This window comes from Empidonax traillii, unplaced genomic scaffold (assembly GCF_003031625.1).
Source record: "Empidonax traillii isolate 1590-97213 ecotype Southwest subspecies unplaced genomic scaffold, ASM303162v1 scaffold561:size787514, whole genome shotgun sequence".
NCBI classification, from domain to species: domain Eukaryota; kingdom Metazoa; phylum Chordata; class Aves; order Passeriformes; family Tyrannidae; genus Empidonax; species Empidonax traillii.
Window position 1 is genome coordinate 622,876 of NW_020955754.1, and position 20,843 is coordinate 643,718.

Consider the following 20,843-nt stretch of genomic DNA (forward strand, 5'->3'; position numbering starts at 1 on the left):
GGCTATTAAGAAGCAGTGGAATAGAGCAACCTTTCATTGACAAGCCACTCGGCCCTTTAAACGATCTCCAAATAGTGTTTTCTTTTTATTGCCTTGTGCAGTTTAACAGCCTTGATTTCGAGTTACTTTGGCTTATGATAAACTCCAGATCTATAAGGCTTCTATTCTCTCCCTCTTTGGTCTCTCTCGCCCACTTCTTCTTTATGTTTTTATTAAAAAAAGATCCAGGAAAACAGATAGCAGATTAAAAGGGAAACAAATTGAAATGGGTCAAATGTATCTTGCTTAGATGACAGCCACCCCATTAGATACTTTTAAACAGGACAAATAATCCTTTCGGAAGCACAAGTGGGCTTTTACATTTATTCTAAATTACAAACCAAATGATTGCAGCCTCAAATGGAAACACTGGCTAATTGCACTAATATCTCACTAATTCCAGCACCAAGGAATGGGGAAAAAAGGGACGATTTTCACAATTTTACCAATTACTCAGTTTAGACCAAGGTACATTATGCAAACCCTGGGTTGAGCTTCCTCTCCATTTTGTGATCTATGACAAGGACTGGAGTTCCAATTATTAATAATGAAGGAGTTATAATTATTCTAAGGATGGGTAAGAGATAATTATAAGCCATAAACCCAGCTTTCATATGCATACACAATTCTCTGCCTGTGTCTAGCAGAACCAAAACCTCTCTGCAGACTAGAGATAGGCTGAACCTGTTCAGCCTGGAGGAGAGAGTGCTGTGTGGAGACCTCCCAGCACCTTCCAGGATCTGAGGGGGCTGCAAGGAAGCCAGAGAGGGACTGTTCATCAGCAACTGTAGTGACAGGACAAGGGGGAATGGCTACAAACTGAAACAGGGAAAATTCAGGCTGGATATTAAGAAGGAATTCTTCAGTGTGAGGGTAATGAGATACTGGAAGAGAGAGGCTGTGGATGGCCCAACCCTGGCAGTGTTCAAGGCCAAGCTTTGAGAAACCTGGTCTAGTGGGATGTGTTCCTGCTCATGGCATGGGAGCTTGGGAACAGGTGATCTCTAAGTCCCTTCCAACCCTTAACTTTCTATGATCCTATGAACAAGAGGCAGCAGAGCTTTGCTTCAGTCCCAGCACCTTTAAATAAGACCCCAAACCTTCAGAACAGATGAGTCAAGGTGAGATTTGAGCTCAGACTGCAAAGCTTTCAAGTCCACTCCCAAAACTGAAGGTTTGTCTCACGCTGCCCAACAGCCCCACATGGCCTTTAAAAGCCAAGTGTCCTCCTGGGATCCGGGCAGCCCTTCCCTGAGCAGATTTCTGCAGCCATTTCCCAGCAAATCCCACCTGCTAAACTCACCCTCTCCCACCTAAGGCAGAGCCCTGGTTGCTCTGTGGAGCTGCAGCTCTGCAGCACTGGCTGCTGGTCCTGCTGTGCTTTGTGCAGTGAGTGGAGACACCTTGAATGCAGATCCAGCCACGAGAGGAACAGAGAGCAGCTGCTGCCAGAGATAACTGCGGCACCAGGCTCTCCCAGCACGCCAGCCAGTGTTTGCATCCATCTGAAGAGGGGGGATTGTCCTTCCCTGAGCACACACACCATGAACCATTAGCTGTCCCAGGGGAAAGATGCTGCACCAAGTCCTTCTGTGCCTTTTCCCAGCCCCGCCCGCTTTCAGCACCCAACTCAGGGCACGAGGGTGAAACCCACCCTTCCCCTCCACGAGCTGTGCCCATCCCTCAGTGGTGTCACTCACCACATGTGAGGACACCAGAGCCAGCCAAGTGCCTGGAAAGGGAGGTCAGAGGAAGGGAGGGAGCCGTCCTGAGCGCAGGGAGATGGTTGGAGGCACCTTCCAGCAGCCAGGCTGGCAGGAACAGGTGGGAAAGGTGAAGGCTGACATCTCTCAGTGCTTAAATCATTCCCATTAGTAGCTTTATGAATGGCAGCCAAAAAGTGCCATAATTGCTGCAGTGACGCTCGCTAATGACTCGAGTTAGGCCTGGCAAGCAGTCAAAGGCAGGAGAGAAGAAGGAAAATCGCAGGAGTGGGATCGACATCTGCATTCCTGCTTGGAGCACTGCGGAGGAGAGAGGAGCGAGCCCAGCTTGGGACCTGCAGCTATGGACAGGCAGGCACCAAGCACGACAGGTGAGCAGAGAGGGATAGTACAGCACGCTCCTTGCCTGCCCTTGGGAAGGGAACTGCATGCAAAGAAGTGGGAACAGAAAAACAAGCCCAAATTTTCCAGGTAGTTTAAGATCCTTTTTCTTGGTGGACTAAGGCGACCCACCTCATACCTAAACACGTTTCTACTTCAAAATCACCTTGAGTCGGGGCAGCACAAGCCCTGGGGAAAGCAGGATAACTCAGATCACTGCCAGCCCCAGCACCACCTCCACATGGCATATGCCTTGGGACATCCAGTCCACAAGCCATGGCTCCCACTGATCCGTCATGACCACGGGAGAGCTGTTCCCAGGGAGGAATTCAGCCCCTTGTGAGCAAACAGCTCCCTGATCCTGATTATGTATCTGTTTCTGAATGTTAACAAACAGTCGGCAGCAGCTGATTGAGTGGGTTATTAGCAGAATGAAGACAGATGGTGGAGGATTAACTCTGAAGTGTCTTTATTGCAAGGCCGTCATTGCAGACAGCTCTGCCTCTCCCTCTGTCTACAACTGTCACCAGCTCAATTTCACCCAGCAGCTCCCACCACACACCAAATGTGAGCCCAGCACTCACCAAACCACGAGCACAGCACTCACCAAATGTGAGCCCAGCACTCAGATGAGCCCATCATCAATCCCAGGGAAGGGATAAGTGTAGAACAGCCATGCTGCAGCAACACCTTCCTGCTCTCCAGCCAAATACAGCCCAATTTCATCACCACATCCAGCACTTTTGCTGGTGAGGGTTCCACAGAAGCGATGGAGCAGGAGGCAATCACACCCAGGGTGGGGCAGCAGAGCAAGGAGAGGACCCAGGTCGGGTTTGCTGTGCCCATCACCAGCGACGGCAGCAGCCCAGGCTGCTGTTGCCTGACAGCTGGGAGAGGCACCACCACCACACCCAGAGCAGTTTGTTCACTACACAGACACTGATATGCACTGATAGGAAGAACTGATGGAACTAAAATGGACAGTGTCAAGTTCACGGACACTGATTTTGGCTCCTCGCCCCAGAGTGCAGCTCAGCTGGAAGGGCCACATCTGCTCTCAGCTGGGCTAATGGACACCCATCCCTTGCCAGCTGGAGAACAAATAACATAATGCCACCAAAGATCCTCTCTGGGCATGTCCACAGAGCATCTCTAACCCACAACATTTATTTTGCCCCACTGGGAGAGGTTGCCAGATTGATCTAGAAGAGTCCAGCCTGGATCTCCTTCATGGGGACAGCCAAGAGAAACACTTTCACAGAACTGTAAAATATCCTGAAAGGGATCCACAGGATCACTGAGTCCAACTCTTGGCTCTTCACACCCCAACAACCCCACCCTGTCCCTGAGAGTGTTGTCCAGACCCTCCTGGAGCTCTGGCAGCCTTGGGGCTGTGCCCACTGCCCTGGGGAGCCTGTTCAGTGCCAACCACCCTCTGGGGGAAGAACCTTGCCCTGAGATCCAACCTAAGAAGTGATTTCCCACCAAGAAGGGTTTCCTCCACACTTCCAAGGCCTCTATGTCCTCTTGTGCTTCTCTGCCTACAAGTGATTTTGAAGATGTCTCCACTGAGTGACAGCAAGGTTCAAATGATCCATGTAATTACCCATTTCCACTAGGATGGAGACCCCACACCTCACAATTATCCCATTGCCCCACTGCCTACCTGTGCTTTCAGTTCCTTCAGCGCCCTTGCAGTTATCAATAGGGCTGTTCATTAGCACCATCATGCAGTAAAAGGGAGAAAAAGCTCTTCCTTGGCAAAAATACAAAAGGGAATCTGTCTCTGTCCTCATCCTTACAAGGGAACTGGTTCCAAGAGGCCAGCTCAGGCACCTCGGGCAGGTTAATTCCTTCCTGGTACCTCTGTAGATGACCAGACACCTGACCCCACCCCAGCTGGCACACAGAGTGTGGATCTGCATTGCAATCCACCAAAACCCGGGAGGCTGGAGGCCTGCAATTGTCATCCCGAGCCGCTTCAAGTGAAAACACAAGTCCTAGGAGGTCTTTGTAGCCATGGAAATCCCCCTGACTTTTGTTTTTTGGCAGATCGTACCTTTAAACATAATGGCCCTGCAGCCTGCAGGGGCCAGAAACTGGCTGCAGCCAGGCAGGAACACTTTGTTCCCTTTGCCACACAAAAGCTTTACTTTTGGCCTTTCATGTTCCTTTGTTCTCTCCACACAAAGCCCCGCTCAGCCTGAAAAGGGGGCTCCAATCAGAGGCTGAGCAGGCTTTGAATGCACCAGGGAACCAGAGCGGTCCCAAAGGACTGGCAGGACCCAAGGATTGTCCTGCCAGCTCGTGGACACCCTGTGAGCATCCCCAGGGTGCTCCTGCCCGTCTGGGCACAGCCATGGGCAGCCTCTCCAAGAGGCTTGAAGGCACTGAGAGAGAGGGAAACTGCACCTTCTCACAGCGCTCGGACGAGACTCTGCCATCCCTTCTCCCAGGGGACAGCTCCTTCCAGTTAAAAACATCCTCTAATCAATGTTTAAAGAGCATGTGGTAATTAACAAGCAGGAGGTGAAGTCTTGTGAAGTACTTTCCCCATGTTATCAGCTCAGTATCAGGGCTCCTGGGAACGTGAAGGAACCTTTGATCTTCTAACTGATGTTGGAGCCATAAACTTGCCTCTCCAAGAGTTTTACTCCATGGAAACAAACTCACCTTTTACTCTCAGGAAGACAAGGCTTCCTGTGAGAGCAGACACATCCATGGCTGTCTGCTGGTGACTCGCCATCCCACAAGGAAAAGGAAGCATGGAATGGTTTGGGTTGGAATGAATCTTTCAAGGTCATCCAGTCCAATCCCCCTGCAATGCACAGGGACGCCTTCCTCTAGACCAGGTTACTCAGGGCCTCATCCAGCCTGACCGTGGATGTTTCCAGAGAATGAAGTGCAGTAGGGCAAGAAATCACACTCTTTGTCCCCATTATTTCCACCCTAAGCTCCCCAAAGGGTTAAATCCACACTTGGGTCAAGTTTGCAGTTCCCAGAGCGGCCTCCCAGCAGCCAAACGCTCCTTGACACACCCTCGAGACCCTCCCATCTCAAAGGGCTCTGGGCTCTGTGTTCCTTCTCTCATCCAGCATTAATCAGAAGCTGCTGTGCCAGGGTTGGCTCCAGGAAAAGAAGCTGCCAGAAGCAAGGATGCCACTTCTTCCGAGCATAAATAGTTTTTGTTTAGTTATTACGCTTCATAATTATTTATGGTATTTCTATGGATTAATCAATGCTCATAAAGCACTTGGGGAATGACTAGAATGTAAAAGAGGGACATTTTAGCAGGAGTTTGATGAGCAATGGAACAGTGCCTCTGAGGGGTGCAAAGGCACTGGAAAGCAGGATTCTGAAAGTGTCATGGTGAGGCAGCACCACCCAACTAGAACAAAAAGAGGAGATGCAGCAATTGCTGAAAGAGCTTCCCATGTGACAAATCCTTTCCAAAGGAAAAGACAGTGGATTTTGGATGTATGGAACTACTAGGCTCCTGCTCTTCTCTTGCAGCTTCACACAGGGGACTTCCCTCATCCATGCCTATTAAGATGCTCTGGAGATCAAAGGGAAAGCAGGATTTTCTTCTCAGTGTGAACAAGAACCTGGATCATCCCTAGCAGGGACACCCCTGGCAATGAGATGGCTAAAGAGGAGGAAAAAGAGAAGGTGAGGGAACTGCTCACCTTCAGTCATCCTGCGGTACTTCTCCTTGTACATGAACCCCAGGACTAGGCAGCATCCTCTTCCTGGGAGCCCCAGTTCTGCAAGAGAAGAGAGCGTGGTGTTAGACCGGGCTGGGGACAAGAGCAGCTCCCGGGAATGCTGCAGGGAGCAAATCCTGCTGGGGACAAGAGCAGCTCCCGGGAATGCTGCAGGGAGCAAATCCTGCTGGGGACAAGAGCAGCTCCTGGGAATGCTGCAGGGAGCAAATCCTGCTGGGGACAAGAGCAGCTCCTGGGAATGCTGCAGGGAGCAAATCCTGCTGGGGACACCATTCAGGTAAAGCACCAGCGAGGTGGGCATGGAACTGGGGTCCTTGGTCAGCCTCACTGAGCTGAGCTGTGCTGGGGTCCCAAGCCAGTGTATGGAGAGACAGGAGGGTCACCAACCCCTCCCCTGCCTGTTTCTCAATCAGTCCTCTATTCCAAGTGAGGGAAGGAGCTGCATCTTCCTCCACAGCAGCGTGTTGCAACAACATGGACTCTTTGATCCTTCTCTCCCTTAGTGGGCAGCAAAGCAAAACGGGAAATGGCCCTCAGGAGGGAAGATAAGTCTGGCCTGAGGAATCTTGCTCTTTAGAAGCAAGCAAGTGACCCCACGAGCAGCAGAGTGCCAGAGTTTGAGGAGGCACATGCCTTTGATGCCTTGATTTCTTAATGGGGGCTTTTTGACTCTTGGTAACAAGCAGAGAGAGAGAGAGATGTGAGCGTGGGTTTCTCCAGAAGCAGGCTGTGCACGCGCTCTCCCCGCGCGCGGCTCGGAGCTCTCGTTCTTCAAACAAATCCTCCTGTGTCACTGTGCAGAAAATTAAGGTACCACGTCCCCGATGCTGCCTGTGGACCTGCAGAGCTCCTCGGGGGCTTCTGCGCTCTGCAGAGCCCCGCTGATCAAAGCCCCTTTGATGTTTACTTAATGTGGCTGCGGACGCTGCGGAGCCGAGGAAGGAGCGCCGGGAAGTTGTGTCGCACACACGAGGGGAAGGCGGCGAAGCAGGAGGGTGGAGAGTGCAGAGGTGGCTGGAGAGCAGAGCAGGAGCTGCCTGGCAGCCTGGGCATTAGTGCCACGATGCAAACTTGGGGTTGAATGGCAGATGGGGGCTGAGCCCAGAGGAAGAGGGGAGTCGCTCACTGTGGCCTGATGGGATGTGCAGTGTCATGGGAGACAGCCAGGCTGGTATGGGTACGGACCCAGATACAGAGCATCCCTCTCTAACAGTGCTCACTGCCATGGCATCCCAGTCGAGTGGTTATAGCCACCTCTTGAGCACAGGATGAGGAAGAATTGGAGCCTCAACCCAGAAAAAAAACAACTTTCTTTGGTCCCCAGGACACTCAGGGTACACACAGGTCTAGTTAAAGCGCTTTCTCTAACATTAAACAGGATTCCACCTTGCAGGAGGCTAAGGACCAACAGCTCCTGGTCCTAAGGCTGCCACCAGGGAGGACAGCAGCATCTAAGCAACACAAATCACGTGTAATCTCAGCAAAGTTGATACTGTGACAAAAATCGAGTGGCTCAGAGCAAGTTGGAATGTAATTGCTCCCCTAAATACACCTTGACCTGGAGAGAAACAGGCGTGGCCAGGAAGTGACTCCCTTCACCTACCAGGGTTACAGTGAGGGGCTTGTAACTCACTTTTTGGCCATAAAGGGCAGTGACTAACTCAGATCTAAAGATGTCTAAAGATTAGACAAAGTCAGGACAGATGAACCAACTATCAGAACTCTCAGTGGTGTCTTGAATCAGAGTCCTTATCATCAGGAAGGGGTAATGAGCAACCACCGTCCATCTCTGGTGGTGGAAAGCAGCCCTCTTGCTCTGCAGGACAGAGGTGATGAGACCTACCGTGATCTGCACTAAGTCCACAACCACAAATACACTAAGAAAGGGATGGACTTACAGAGTGTTGGATGCCCCCAACACTCCTGACTGCAAAGACCTGCTGGTTTAGCAGGACACACAGCACAGGTCACCTCCCTTATCCAGTCTGATAACTGGAATCCATAGGACCATGCTGGTTGTGGAGGGGGGGGTTCCACACAGGTCTGCAGGATTCCCGTGGGGACAGACAATCCCCGTGCCCGTGGCAGGAGCTGTGACCTGCCGAGAGCCCCTGGGCTGTTGTGCCGAGCCAGCAAAGCCTTTATGTCCTTATTGATAGGAAAACAAAACCCCCATCGATTGCTATCGAGCCTTCAAACAGCACCAAGGTATCAAAGTGTAATTAAAACAACACAATTAGATTAGTGCCACACAGGGCAGGACAGCCCACAGTGCAGTCGAGCCGGCCAGAATTGCTCTGACTAATTGAGTCCTGTCCCTCCATGCCTTGTCCCCAGTCCCCCTCCAGCTCTCCTGGAGCCCCTTTAGGCCCTGCAAGGGGCTCTCAGATCTCCCCAAAGCCTTCTGTTCTCTTGGTGAACCCCTCGAGCTCTCCCAGCCTGGCTCAGAGCAGAGGGGCTCCAATCCTGGAGCATCTCCGTGGCCTCCTCTGGACCCACTCCAGCAGCTCCACATCCTCCCAATGCTGAACATCCCGAGCCACAGCAGTGATGGAGGCACCAGCAGCTCCAGGCACCTGGGGGGGAGTGACTGTCCCACCACTCTGCTGTCCAGCTCTCACCTTCCCATTGCAGTGAGCAAAATGCTCCCAAAAGGAGGTCGTGGGGCTCTGGCCAAGGCAATGACTGTGCTACCCAAGAGGTCCCAGTCCCAGCTGAGCCCTCAGAGCAGGGAGGGAGGCTCAGGGCTGGATCCAGCTGAAATGTGGGTTATTACCCATCTGGAGCCTGGATCAACACACACTGGTGTGGGTGCCTATTTCCCATTTGCCTCCCCGAGGGGTGCTATAATTAACACTTATAAACCACTTTGATATCCCATGATGAAAGGAGCTGTACAAAAGCACTGCATTATAATAATTCATACCATAAATTTGTGAGAACATGCAAAAATCTTTATAGCTAAAGGCACCTTTAAATACTTGAGAGCGCCTTTAAAAGGTAAAATACTTCAAGATTACTCTGCTGCCTAAGGATGTCTCACCATTTCATGGCTTTTAGTGGCTACCTAAAGCTAAAATAGTTAAGCAGATACCCAGCATTTTAAATGTCTTGGCTTTAGGGGGGCTGCTGAGACACCACTGAAAACAGAATATTTTAACCCCCACTCTCCCAAAACAATCCCATCCATTGCCTTGCAACAGCAATTGAGTTTTCTCAAAAGGGCAAAACTACTTTCAGCTGAAGTTTATCATCCCAGGCACTGTGGAGAAGTGGGAGCTTAAGGATCCTGGTTGGAAAACCCATGGCAGAACCCTGGTTTTGACTCATTCACAGGGACCTTCATTAACAAACCTCAAACTGGCACAAGAACCGCTCGTCAGACAAATCAGAACCAAGTTAAAACCGTGTATTGCCAGTGACAATGAAGCGAAAGCCAGTTTAAAGAAACAAGAGCTCAGGGTCCTCGAGAACCAAACCTTCAACCTGGGAAATTGGGGGGAAGGTTTGTTTTGGAAGAATGATCTCTCAGCACTAGCCCAAACTACAGAATCCTCCTCCTTTTTCCTGGTTTCTCCCAATGTTTGGGGTTTCCTCCCTCAATTCCAAGGCGATTCCTCCACTCACAGCTCAGGAAGGGAAGGAGGTTTCCGATCACCGGGCACTAAAGGCTGAAGCTGCAGAGCAGTAATAAGGGTTTATTAACATGATCATAATGTCTACTATTGTGTAGCTGTATCCCACCAGGAATGATAATAAATGTTTAATAGCCCAATAATACCTGTTTAATAATTTTTCAGCTCACCCTGTCTAATTGCAAGTTTATTAAAGAACGATAAACTTTACAATCGTTGTAAAGGCATAATTGCAATTCCATTGCTTATTTAATATTGAGTTAATGACATTACAACTAAGTTATATTTTCCCATACATATTAAATATCAATTAGCTGGTTTAAACTATTGATTTGTATTTAATTAACTATGCTATTATATACCAATTAAGCTCTTATAAGAGAAGCAGAAACAGCTGGTCTCTTAAATTAAATTTTTAAAACTTTATATTAACATAAATATCACGTTTCCATTTTCTCATGTTTTCCTTTTACAGTGACAGCAATTTGCTACCTGTAAATACTTTTGTCCAATTGCATGAGTTTAACTTTACATTTTTTCTTTCCAGGATGGTGAAAGAACAACTTCCATGGCAGATATCCTAGTGTCAGAGACACCAAAACGTGGGAACTGGGAAAGGCTGAGGGTTGGAAAAGCCTCATCTCACCTGGGGATCCCAGAAGCAAAGAACTCTTCAAAGAGCACTAAAGCCCCCAAAGAAAGAAGCTCAACACTTTCCTTTGGCCAGAAAAGGTGAGAAGAGAAAATCCTACATCACAAATCTAAGAGATTTTGGACATTTACGCACTTTGATTGAGAAACCTTGTCCTTCTGCTCAGAATTTTCCTGTCCTGATGGATCCAGCTGCTGTCCTGATGGAGACTTTATTAAGAAGGCACATCTGGGCAGAAAAGATTGTTCTCCCAAGGCCTTCCCTGCCCTTGGCCCCACCATGTCCAGGGATGCTGCATCCCAAAAGTACAAGACACACATAAAGGAGCATTTTCTCCATTTTCCAGCCTCCTGGTTCCTCAGTAACCACCTTGCTTTTCTCATGGAGATTTCCTAAAGATCTCCACGGCCTCTCTTCTTTAGAGGACTTTGGGCACCCACGAAGCACCTTCCCCTCCAAGCTCTCCTGCCCTGAGTGCTGGGTTCAAGCTTCCTCCCTCCAGGCCATTTGCATCCACAACATTCCTGAGCAATCCAAACTCCTGCTGCATTTTGGCAGAGAGCAAACAGATCCTTGGGCACGTAATTTCTATATTACGCCGTTAAGTCTGAGAGCAATCCAAGATCCTCAGAGATGGAAAAAGCTATACAAATGCACATCATTATTAAATCTGTGCCTGGTTAATTTATAAAAATGTATTAAAAAAACCTAAGAGGTATCCCACATGAGAAAATGGGCACATTACTGTTTGAAATATGAATGAACCAGAGATCAGTGTTAAATGCCGTAGTGATATTGTATTTTATTCTACAGTGCTCTGCAGAAAAGTTGCATTTATAAACCCATTTATTGTATTATGTACTCGCAAACCACCTTGTCATCCATTTATTGCACAAATAAAATCTTAAAAGCAGAGGATTAGTTGAGTGTGTCCCTGTGGGACCACAATCTGACTTTAAAGAATCCATCAACAAAAGAAAACAGATGGAGCAGAGATGTTTGCCAGCTCATTGCTCCGAGATGGAAAACACAACTGGCTATTCCAGGCCCAAAGACCTGGAAAGAGAGAAGGACACACAGCAAGGCTTGTGGAAATGGCCCCCCATTCAGGAGCCAGTTCTGGTTGCAGATTCTGTTGCTCCAAAGCCTCCTGTCTCGGGGCTGCACAGGGTAAAGTCCACGTTGGAGAGGTCAGCTCAGCTTTGCATGGTGAAGGAAAACTCCCCAAAATTGTAGAACCTCTGTTAAGACCTAAATTTGCCTTAAACACCCCTGGATAGTCCAATACCTGCAGCCTCTTTCAACCCAGTGAAAAAACAGAGCCCTCCACAACACAGGAGGAGCTGCTCTGGGACAAACAACTTTGGGCAGGCGTGTGCCTTGGAATATCCCACTGGAATATCCCACTGGAATCCAGGCCTCCAAAATGCCTTGGAAGGCACCAGCTCCAGGTGCTTCAAGGGGAAGAGCAGAGAAACACGCAGGAGGCAGCTCTCCCCAGGAACAAGCTCTGCCCTGGTACCAGACAATTAAAAGTTGCTTCTTAGCAGGACACACAACTGGTAGAAGGGGAAAGAAAGCAGAGGGATCCGTGCTGCTGAGTAAAGAGAATGATATCGCTGTGTTCCCTGGCTAATGAAGGGAAAAGAGGCACCTCCAAGTTGTAACTCAGCAGTGGAGTGTTTTGAAGAGTTTTTTTTGTCTCTGGTGGCAACACAGAGCCTTTGGTCCCCAAAGTTCAGTACTGAATCTGTCTGTATTCCCCACTCTCCTCCCCAGCCCTCCACGGCTGGTGCACTTTTTCTGAACCTCTCACAAAACGTGTCCAATTTGGGGAGCATCTGACAAGTGAAGAAAAACCCTCACAAACCTCAAATCCAGTCATTCTTTGGATTATTTCTTTTCCTTCCCCTGAAGTAAAAAAATCTGAGGGAGCTGCAGCAGAAAAAAACAGTTTACCCCAGGGTAAGGTGGCCGTCACTCCTTGGAGCTTCTCACATAAACGGCTTTCACACCTTTGTATGCACAGAAATGCATTTACACTGGTCAAATCATCCAAAATGCTCTGCTAAGGTCTTGGGGCAGCAAGTTCCACAGCTTAACTACACCTCACGTGCAGAAAAAAGGTATTTTCCCCTGTATTTCCTGCTGTAAAAGTCTTAACTTCCACATGGGGTTTTATTTGAAAGAAAAACAAATAAAAGGTTATGTAGAAACTGTTTTCTTCACTACTATCAACTACCAAAGTATCAAACCCCCTCCAGTTTGCACTGATGAGAGCTGGATCAGACACCCAGCACAGCCAGAGACTTCCACGTCACCTGGACAAAAGCACACCCAGGCATCAGGAAAGGCTGGTGGGGCTGCCCAGGACCCCAGATCCTTGAGCAGGATTACCAAGAAACAGTCCCCTGTGACTTTGGGTTGTACTTGCTCCCTCCACACCCCACTTCTGAAGGCTCCTCCCCTGTGGGGTCAGCGTTTCCTCGTACAATCTCACGGCGGGTGCAGCTCCAGCATTTGCCCCCTGGCTCCACGATTTTGAGAGTATTTTTCAGGGCCTGCCATGCTGTGGCCACTTTCATCTCGCCTAGCTCAGAGCTTCTGAAGCTCCTGGGTTTGCTGCAGGCCTGGCCCTTGGACCCTCCCTGTGTTGTCCAGTGGGGTTGTGGCCAATTCACCTGCTGGTGGCTCTGACCTGCTCTGCAGGGGCTTCCCGGGGAATTAATCTGTGTTTCCATTCTACCTGCTACTCCACTCGGGCCTCAAATGCATCTGCCGCTGCAGGAAGGTCAGGAACAAGCCTTCCAGGGAAACTTAAGCAACAGCAAAGCACCTCCCCAGGCACCCTCCAGTCTCTCCTTGGCACTTGCCCAGGACACATCACCATCCACATGGTCCCACCAGGAGACCTGAACTGACAAGAACACGTTGGCAGACTCCAAGGAGGTGGCAGGGGACAGGGACAGGGACAGGGCAGGACAGCCAGGTGATGGGCACATCTGTCTTGGTCTCACTCCAGTGGTTGCGCTGCACCAGCTGACACAGCTCCACGGAGCTCCTCGTGCCCACTGGGGCACTGACAGCGAGGGCAGGGGAGGTGAACAGGCAGCGTAAGCCTTGTCCCTCTCCCTGTCTGACTGCTCTGCCTCCCCCAGGCTTCCCTCTGCTCCAGCCCAGGGCTGTCTGTCACCCCCACGCTCCGCTTGGCTGCTCAGACCCGGCTTGCAGTCGCTGGGGGACCTGCCTGCCCAGGGCTGTGGTGGCACTGATGCACAGTTCTTGTTCCTCCACCCACCTTCTTCTACCCCACCAAACCCAGGAGCTGTGTGCTCAACTCCAGGCAGCAGAGAAGTAACACCACTGTGCTGGAGAGGAAAGGGTGGAGGACAGCTATGAAACCCACCCAACCTTCCTGCAGCACCTCTTCCTCTGGAACAAGCTCTCCAGGGAATCAGAATGCCTTTGTGAGGACATGCCCTGGAGACTGGAAAAGCCCCAGAGACCAGAGCACATGGAGTGTGTGTGAAACACCATTAACCACACACACAGCACGCCATTATCCTGCAGCCTGGTGGGAACATCTCCTGATGGAATCAGCAACACTTTTTGTGCTCCCCTGGCACACAGAGAGCCACGTTTCCAGCAGGTCTAGAGATCCACACAAAGCAGGAGCTGTCCCTGCCTCACACCCCACCCGGATCATCCCATAACACCTCCGCCCCACTGGGAGGAGAACGTGGCGATGGAAACACTTTGCAATAAGCCCTGCAAGTCCCCACGCTGCTCTGACAGACCTTGGACACGCTGGAAAGAAAAATAATAAAAAATAAAAGCTCAGCCCCGTAAAGGTCACACCCACAGCCACACTCCTGATCGACGAGGGCTCCTCACACCTCCCACCTCGCAAGTGTTTCTGGCTCAGCCATCCATTTTACAAGGCTGGGGAGACACAGATTGTACAAGGGAAGCACAAACCACTTCTGCCCCTGGAGACACCAAGGAATGGGTGTCTGTCCCCTTTCAAGCCCATCTGCCCCAGACCCATCAGCTCCTCCTGCCCCCAATCCAACAAAGCCCATCGTCCAGCTGCTCCAAAGCTTCCCGTGCTGGACACCCCTGACAACTGCCTGGCTCCTCCAAGGAGGACAAGCTGTGGCCCTGCAGGCCCCTTCAAAGGCTGGGAGAGCACTGCAGCACTGGCACACTCCCAGGGCAGAGCAGGGATCCCTGCAGTCCTGCTATTCCCAGGAAATTGCACTCCAGCCTCGCAGGCACCGTCACTCCCGTGCATCGGATAATTAAATCCTGTTTGCTGGTTACCTCACAGCATGGCTGCTATTCTGCATCTGAGCCTTTGAGAAAACATTTCTGATCTTCAGCTTCTATTTTATTTTTCCCCTCCTTGGCAACTCTCGGCAATTTTGGAAAACTCTTTAAGCTGCCTTCCCGCCCGCGAGGTGAGATGGGGCAGGAGACCTGCTGTGACCAGTCCAGGCTGTGCCACCCCCTCTCCAAGGGGCAGGAGACCTGCTGTGACAAGTCCAGGCTGTGCCACCCCCTCTCCAAGGGGCAGGAGACCTGCTGTGACCAGTCCAGGCTGTGCCACCCCCTCTCCAAGGGGCAGGAGACCTGCTGTGACCAGTCCAGGCTGTGCCACCTCCTCTCCAAGGTGAAGGACTCCAGTGACGTGAGCGTGTTATCTCAGGTCAGACCCACAGCACAGCTTAGTCTCCATTTCCTCCCCCAGATATCCAAACTGGAGTTACCTCCCAGTAATCTAAATGGGAGCTGAGGCACCTAAACAGCTTGGGGAACCTCATGGGGGTGTCACCAAACCATCACACACGAGTAACCCGGCCAAGGGAGCAGCAATGCCAAGTTAATCCCAGGTGGAGGTGCATTTGCTGCAGTCCCTGCTCCTCCCCTTCTGATAAAACTTTCTGGAAGAGCGTGTGGTGCTAAGGTGGAAGGGGCAGAGGCAGAACAGATCCCAACCCTCCCCAAAGGAACAAGGCACCAAGTGCAGGGAGGGAGAGAAAGCCACCAGATTTAAGGGATTAACTAATCACCACATTTCCATCCCTTTCTGCAGGAAGCTGCTTTGATTGAGGCATTGAGGCTTTAAATGCCCTGGCAGGGAGGGTTTTGGCCATGCTCAGCAGCAGGAGAAAGGAAAGGGAGCGGGCAAATTTCAGGCTGTGGGAGGCTGATTGCTGCCCTGGCCAGGACACGGTCTGTCCCAGTGGGAGCAGATTTTGGTCCACCATGAGAAACAAATCCATCAGCCAGGCAGCAAGGCCATGCAGATATCCCCTCACAGCAGTGGCTGCAGGCTGGGCTGTCTCTGCTCCACCAGCACTGCTCACCTTGCCTGGGTGCAGAGGGCACAGCGAGCACCCACGACATCAGCTACAGGCTGCAGCACTCAGCCTGAGTCACTGCTCCGGTGAGATTCCTGTCTGATGGCCAACCCTTTCCCTTTTTAGAGCATTTTCAGTTTCTTAATTGACCTGAAAACTCACAATTTGTGTAACTGGTCCTGCTGGCTGCATCTTCATGCTGGAAATGCTTTGCTGGTGATGCCCACCAGGCCCAGCTAAAAACGCTGCAGTTCACACCATGTTCAATCCCTCTTCCACCTCTACAGATGCAACTGGCACAGGAAAGAGGCAGGAAGGTAAACCAGGGAAGATGTGTACGAGGGAAGGACTTCTGCCACTGCCCTCACACAGCCCAAAACACACACAGGCAGCAGGGATCTCCCACACATCCTGCAATTCCCTCCCCTTGGGATGTGCCTTGACCAAAATAAGCCCTGCTCAGGGCTGATGCCAAGACCTGGTGGAACTGGTGCCTTTCTGCACCTTTCCTGCTAGCCCTGCTCAGAGCTGCTGCCAAACCTCATAACTGACTGCCCAGCTCAGCTTCCACTGCCAGGGGGGCACTTTTGCAGCGCTGGCCATAACTTGGATGATGTGTGAAAACAGCTCCCCTGGTTCCCCCAGCGCTGCTCCCACACGCACTCCCTCAATCCCATTAAAAGTAATGGGGTGAGATTGTCCAGCCCATTACTTTCAATGGCTCTGTTTCAACCAGACAGCCTAAAGCTCCCACACCCTCAAACCAGCAAGCAGAGCAGCTCCAACCCCCCCTTGTTTCATTACCACGTCGTGTACTCCAGCTTGCCGGGGTTTAATTGGAAAGAGAACCAGGGCTGCGTTAAGGTTTGCTAATTGCTGCAGGAGAGACACCAGCACTCCTTGCGCCGCCAACCATTATTTCCTTGCTCAGCAATTTCGGGCTCTTCAAGGTGTGAGGTTTTATGAAAATAGCCCAAGTTATTTTTTTTTTTTAAAAAAGGAGATTCACAGGCAAACAGAGCCACAGGAGAGGGACTTTATGGCATGGCTGTGTGCTCCGAGATATCAGCTGGTCTTGCTGGTGCTGGAGGGGAAATACAGTTGCAGGAAGAGCAGCTGGGGAGGAACATCACTATTGGAAAATGCCAAGCGAAAATCGTATATTTAAGATGCATCACAGGAGCTGTAGTTTTGAGTCCTTCTGAACTGTAAGTCCACTAATCCACTGAGGGCAGAGACAGGCCAAAAATCAAACCACTTTGCTTCCAAGACAGTTTGATATTACAAGGTGCTCAGAAAGCTGCGTGGCCAAACACTTTTCTTTGGGAGCTGGAGAAATCCCATTTCTGCTCTGATTTCTGACCTTGCCTTCTGCTCTGGGTTCATAAAAGCCTGGCAGAACTTGATCATATAAAGCCACGTGCCCCATTACAGCCACGGAAGGGACCTATTAGGGATGTGCATAATGATGTATCCAGGAGACTGGAATAACGACAGCCATCTCAACACCTGCCTGAAAACTGTGGGAAGAAGCTGACTTAGTTAAATCACAGAATATCCTGAGTTGGAAGGGGCCCATAAGGATCAGCGAGTCCAACTCCTGGCTCTGCACAGGACACCCCAAAAACCCCACCATGTGCCTGAGAGCATTGACAAGAAACCACCTCCCGTCAGAAAGCAGCTGATGACGCTCATCAGTGCTGGGAGCTTCGAGCCCAACACGGGCTTTTCCTGCCTCTGACCTTAGCCAAGACTGCCAAGTGCAGCTCTCCTGTACCAACCCCAGAAGGTCTCTGTGTGGTCCCATGGGCTTGGTGCTGTTCCCTGTTGCAGTGTGGAGTCCACTGCTGCTGCTCAAAGCTGTTACTGTGGTGCTGCTCACAGCCCTGTCCAATCCAGGACAGATGGTAATAAATTTTTCAGTGGTTGGAGCAGAGTGCAGCAACTGTGTGATTAGCATCTTTTTCTCCACTGCACATTTCATCTGTAAACTAAGATTAAATACCTGGAGGAAAAGAGCTGCAGGAAAAGGGAACTTTAATATGTTTTCACTGCAGAGTTCACACGAGCAAGCAAACAGCTCTGCTCTGAGGTCAGGGCGGCTCATCGGGCACATGTGCCAGTTCAAGTTATCCACATTTCATGAAGATGCTCTTTCTGTCAGAATCATGAAATGGTCTGGGTTGGAAGGGACATCAGAGATCATCTAATCTCACCCCCCTGCCCTGGGCAGGGACACCTTCCACCAGCCCAGGTTGCTCCAAGCCCCGTCCAACCTGGCCTTGGACACTTCCAGGGTCCAGGGGCAGCCACAGCTTCTCTGGGCAACCTGTGCCAGGGCCTGCCCACCCTCAGAGGGAAGAATTCCTTCCAAAAATCCCATCTAACCCTGCCCTCTTTCAGCTTTAGGCCATTCCCCCTTGCCGTGCTCTACATGCTAACACAGCTCAGAATTCCTCTGCCTCCAAACCGGCGCTGTGAGGAGCAGCAAGGTCTGCAATCTCCTGAAAGTGAACAAGGGGAGCAGAACTGCTCCATTACCTGCCTGGGTTTGAACTCTCAACTCATTTAAACCCAACAAAACCTATTCCAACTACCTGTCAAGCCTGACGGACCTCACTTGCCTGAACCTCAGCCGGAGATAAAGCAGGGGAATGAATGTCATGAATCACACGGGAGATGAGGGATGGAGCCCGTTGTTGGGAAAGAAGAAATCATCAGCTACAATTTCAGCAAGCATCAAAACATTGTTCTTCATCACTGCAACACGAGTACCAGGGCAGGGATGCCGACAGGGCACCTCAGATGGCAAACACGTCACCATTTTTTAAGGAACAAGCAAAAAAACCTAACAACAACAAAAAAAATAATCATACACACAGAGAAAAACCCCCGTGCCTTTTGTTTTGGAGTGCATCCTACTCACAGCCAGAAGAGTTGCTTGTAAGCCATCCTTCCCAGTCACAAAAAAAAGCTGCCTCTGCACCCCCCAAAATGTTGCACCAAGCTTTAGTTTTGCTCACATACAGACATGACCAGGGGATCCTGCACACAAACCACTCCTTCTGGTGCAGCCTAAACACAAAGGGAGAGTTCACCTGCTCTGAGAGGGGAAGCCAAGGGCATTTGAAGGCTCTGGCTCCACTTGTAGGAATATTTCTCTCAAGCACCTTCTTGCTCAAAAATCCGAACAAACCCAACAGGGCTTCAGGTCAGAAAAATACCATAGAATGATTTGGACTTGAATGTTACCTTAAAGATCATCTCATTCCCAACCCTTGCCATGGGCAGGGGCACCTTCCAGTAGCCCAAGACCAACTAAGGCCACGACTAACCTGGCCTTGGACACTTCCAGGGCTGGGGCAGCCACAGCTTCTCTGGGCAACCTGTGCCAGGGCCTGCCCACCCTCACTGTAAAAACTTCTTCCTTATATTTAAAATATCCCCCTTTGCTATTCTATCTGCAAACAGCTCTAATCCACCTTTCCCCCTTCCTCCTGCCCATGCTCTCCCCTCATGGAGGGAAGCAGCACACAGCTGACCTGCCTTGAATTTCCAAGGAGCCTTTGGAGTGCTCACACACGGGCATGCCCCACCTGCCTTTCAAAGGGCATTACGTGCCACTGCTGGAATCAATAATGTATTATTTCCTCTATGTTTTATGCCCTGGTGTTTATTATGTGTAAATAGGGATTTACAGGGATCTGAGGGTGTTCATTTAGTGCAGTTGACACCCTGCAGACGAGCTCCGCCAGCCGCCGCTCGGGACCTTCGGGAGAATGAAACGACGCTCCTTCCACAAAGACATCTTTGTGAAGGAGATGGGGAAAGGAAGAAAGAAAAAAGGGAATAAAACAAGGCCAAGGTAGAGAGATCAGAGACTGTGCACGTGGGATGGAACACAGAGCAGGTGCCGGTGCTGGGACTCAGAGTTGTGTTGGCATCGCTGCGAAAGGGACGTTAAATATCGCTCTCATCTCGAGTCCGAGGGGCTGCTTCCAGGAGGAAAAGGTTGGGCTGGGGGGAGAAACTTTCCCTTGAAAGGCACTGGAACACCTATGCAAAGTTCCTTTTCATTTGATCTTGGGCACAAAGAGCAGAACAGAAGCGTGTCATCCTTTGCAGCTAAAATGAAAAAATAAAGAGGACTTTTATCCCAGATCCATTTATCTCAGGTAATAAATTCTGCTCCTGCCTGCAGCCAGTCAGTGTTTTCCAGGTGGGTAACTTTCCTGCTGCGAAAATGAACAAAGCAATCAAAATAATTTGCTAATTCATTTCATACCCTTTTTTTTTTTTTTTGAAGCCTAAACTGCAAGTTAAAACAAACCTGAGTAGCCTGGTGGTGTGTTGTGTCAACGTTTTGTTCCACAAATATCAAAGCAACGCTGAAATTCTTAATTGTCTCTTAGGAGATCTTAACACACCTTCAGAAGTCACACGGCACTTCCCAGCAGGAGAGAGACACCATGGTTGGATTCAACAGCCACGTTTGGTTTCTGTGGGATGACAGCAGCCTAAAGGTCTCCTGACACCTTTCACAACAGCACCACCAAAGTGCCTCTGCCTGCCCTGACAGCAGCTGCAGCACATCCATCCTCAAACCTTGGGATGCAAGGACATGATCCTACCCCCACCTTCCCAGGGAAGCCACCTGACTTGTGTGTGCCTTTCCCAGTGTCTGTGCCCGGCCTCGTGTCCTCTCAAGCTCCTCCTCGTACTTCAAGCCAAGGAAAAACCCCCCTCTGGCACGATGAACAGATCTCTTATGTTTAATCTTTCCTCCTGCCTCTACCAAAACCTCCCCACGCAGCCTCATCTGTATTATTTACTCCCAGCATAGCTGGGAAAGAGCAGCCACGTCCTTTTCCTGCTTCTGGGAGGATACAGGGACCGTGTTTTTACACACATGAAGTGTTCTGAAGCCCTTCTCGCTCCCTGAGCTCATCTGCCTTGCCAGGCTCCTGCTCCATTAAACAGATGCCACGTTCCACCTCAAAACTTCCTGCAACTCAGGGAAAAAAAAAAAAAAAAAAAAAAAAAAAAAAAAAAAAAAAAAAAAAAAAAAAAAAAAAAAAAAAAAAAAAAAAAAAAAAAAAAAAAAAAAAAAAAAAAAAAGGAGGCCCAGCAGAAAAAATAGCAAAGTACCATAAAATACTGGAGAAAACAGACAGGCCCCCATTGGTCAACAGCTGTGCTCTGGCACTGTCCCTCGCTGGGAGACACTGCATTAGAGGCAGCAATGATCATCATCATTAAGTGCCTTGATGGAAGTCAGGCATCTGGTTTGCAGCATTTAGCTGATGAAATAAATAAGGGTGCTT

The 20,843-nt window shown here is 50.1% G+C and overlaps 1 protein-coding gene across 2 annotated transcripts in view; it reads right to left on the minus strand.

The window, feature by feature from the left end:
* Positions 1-20,843, minus strand: part of KIRREL3 (kirre like nephrin family adhesion molecule 3) — a 144,413-nt gene that overhangs the window by 113,453 nt on the left and 10,117 nt on the right. For both annotated transcript variants that reach the window (XM_027897829.1, XM_027897827.1), the window contains exon 2: positions 5,831-5,908. In XM_027897829.1, the coding sequence (XP_027753630.1) occupies positions 5,831-5,864 (34 nt within the window). In that variant the 5' untranslated portion in view covers positions 5,865-5,908. The remainder of the gene's footprint in view (positions 1-5,830; positions 5,909-20,843) is intronic.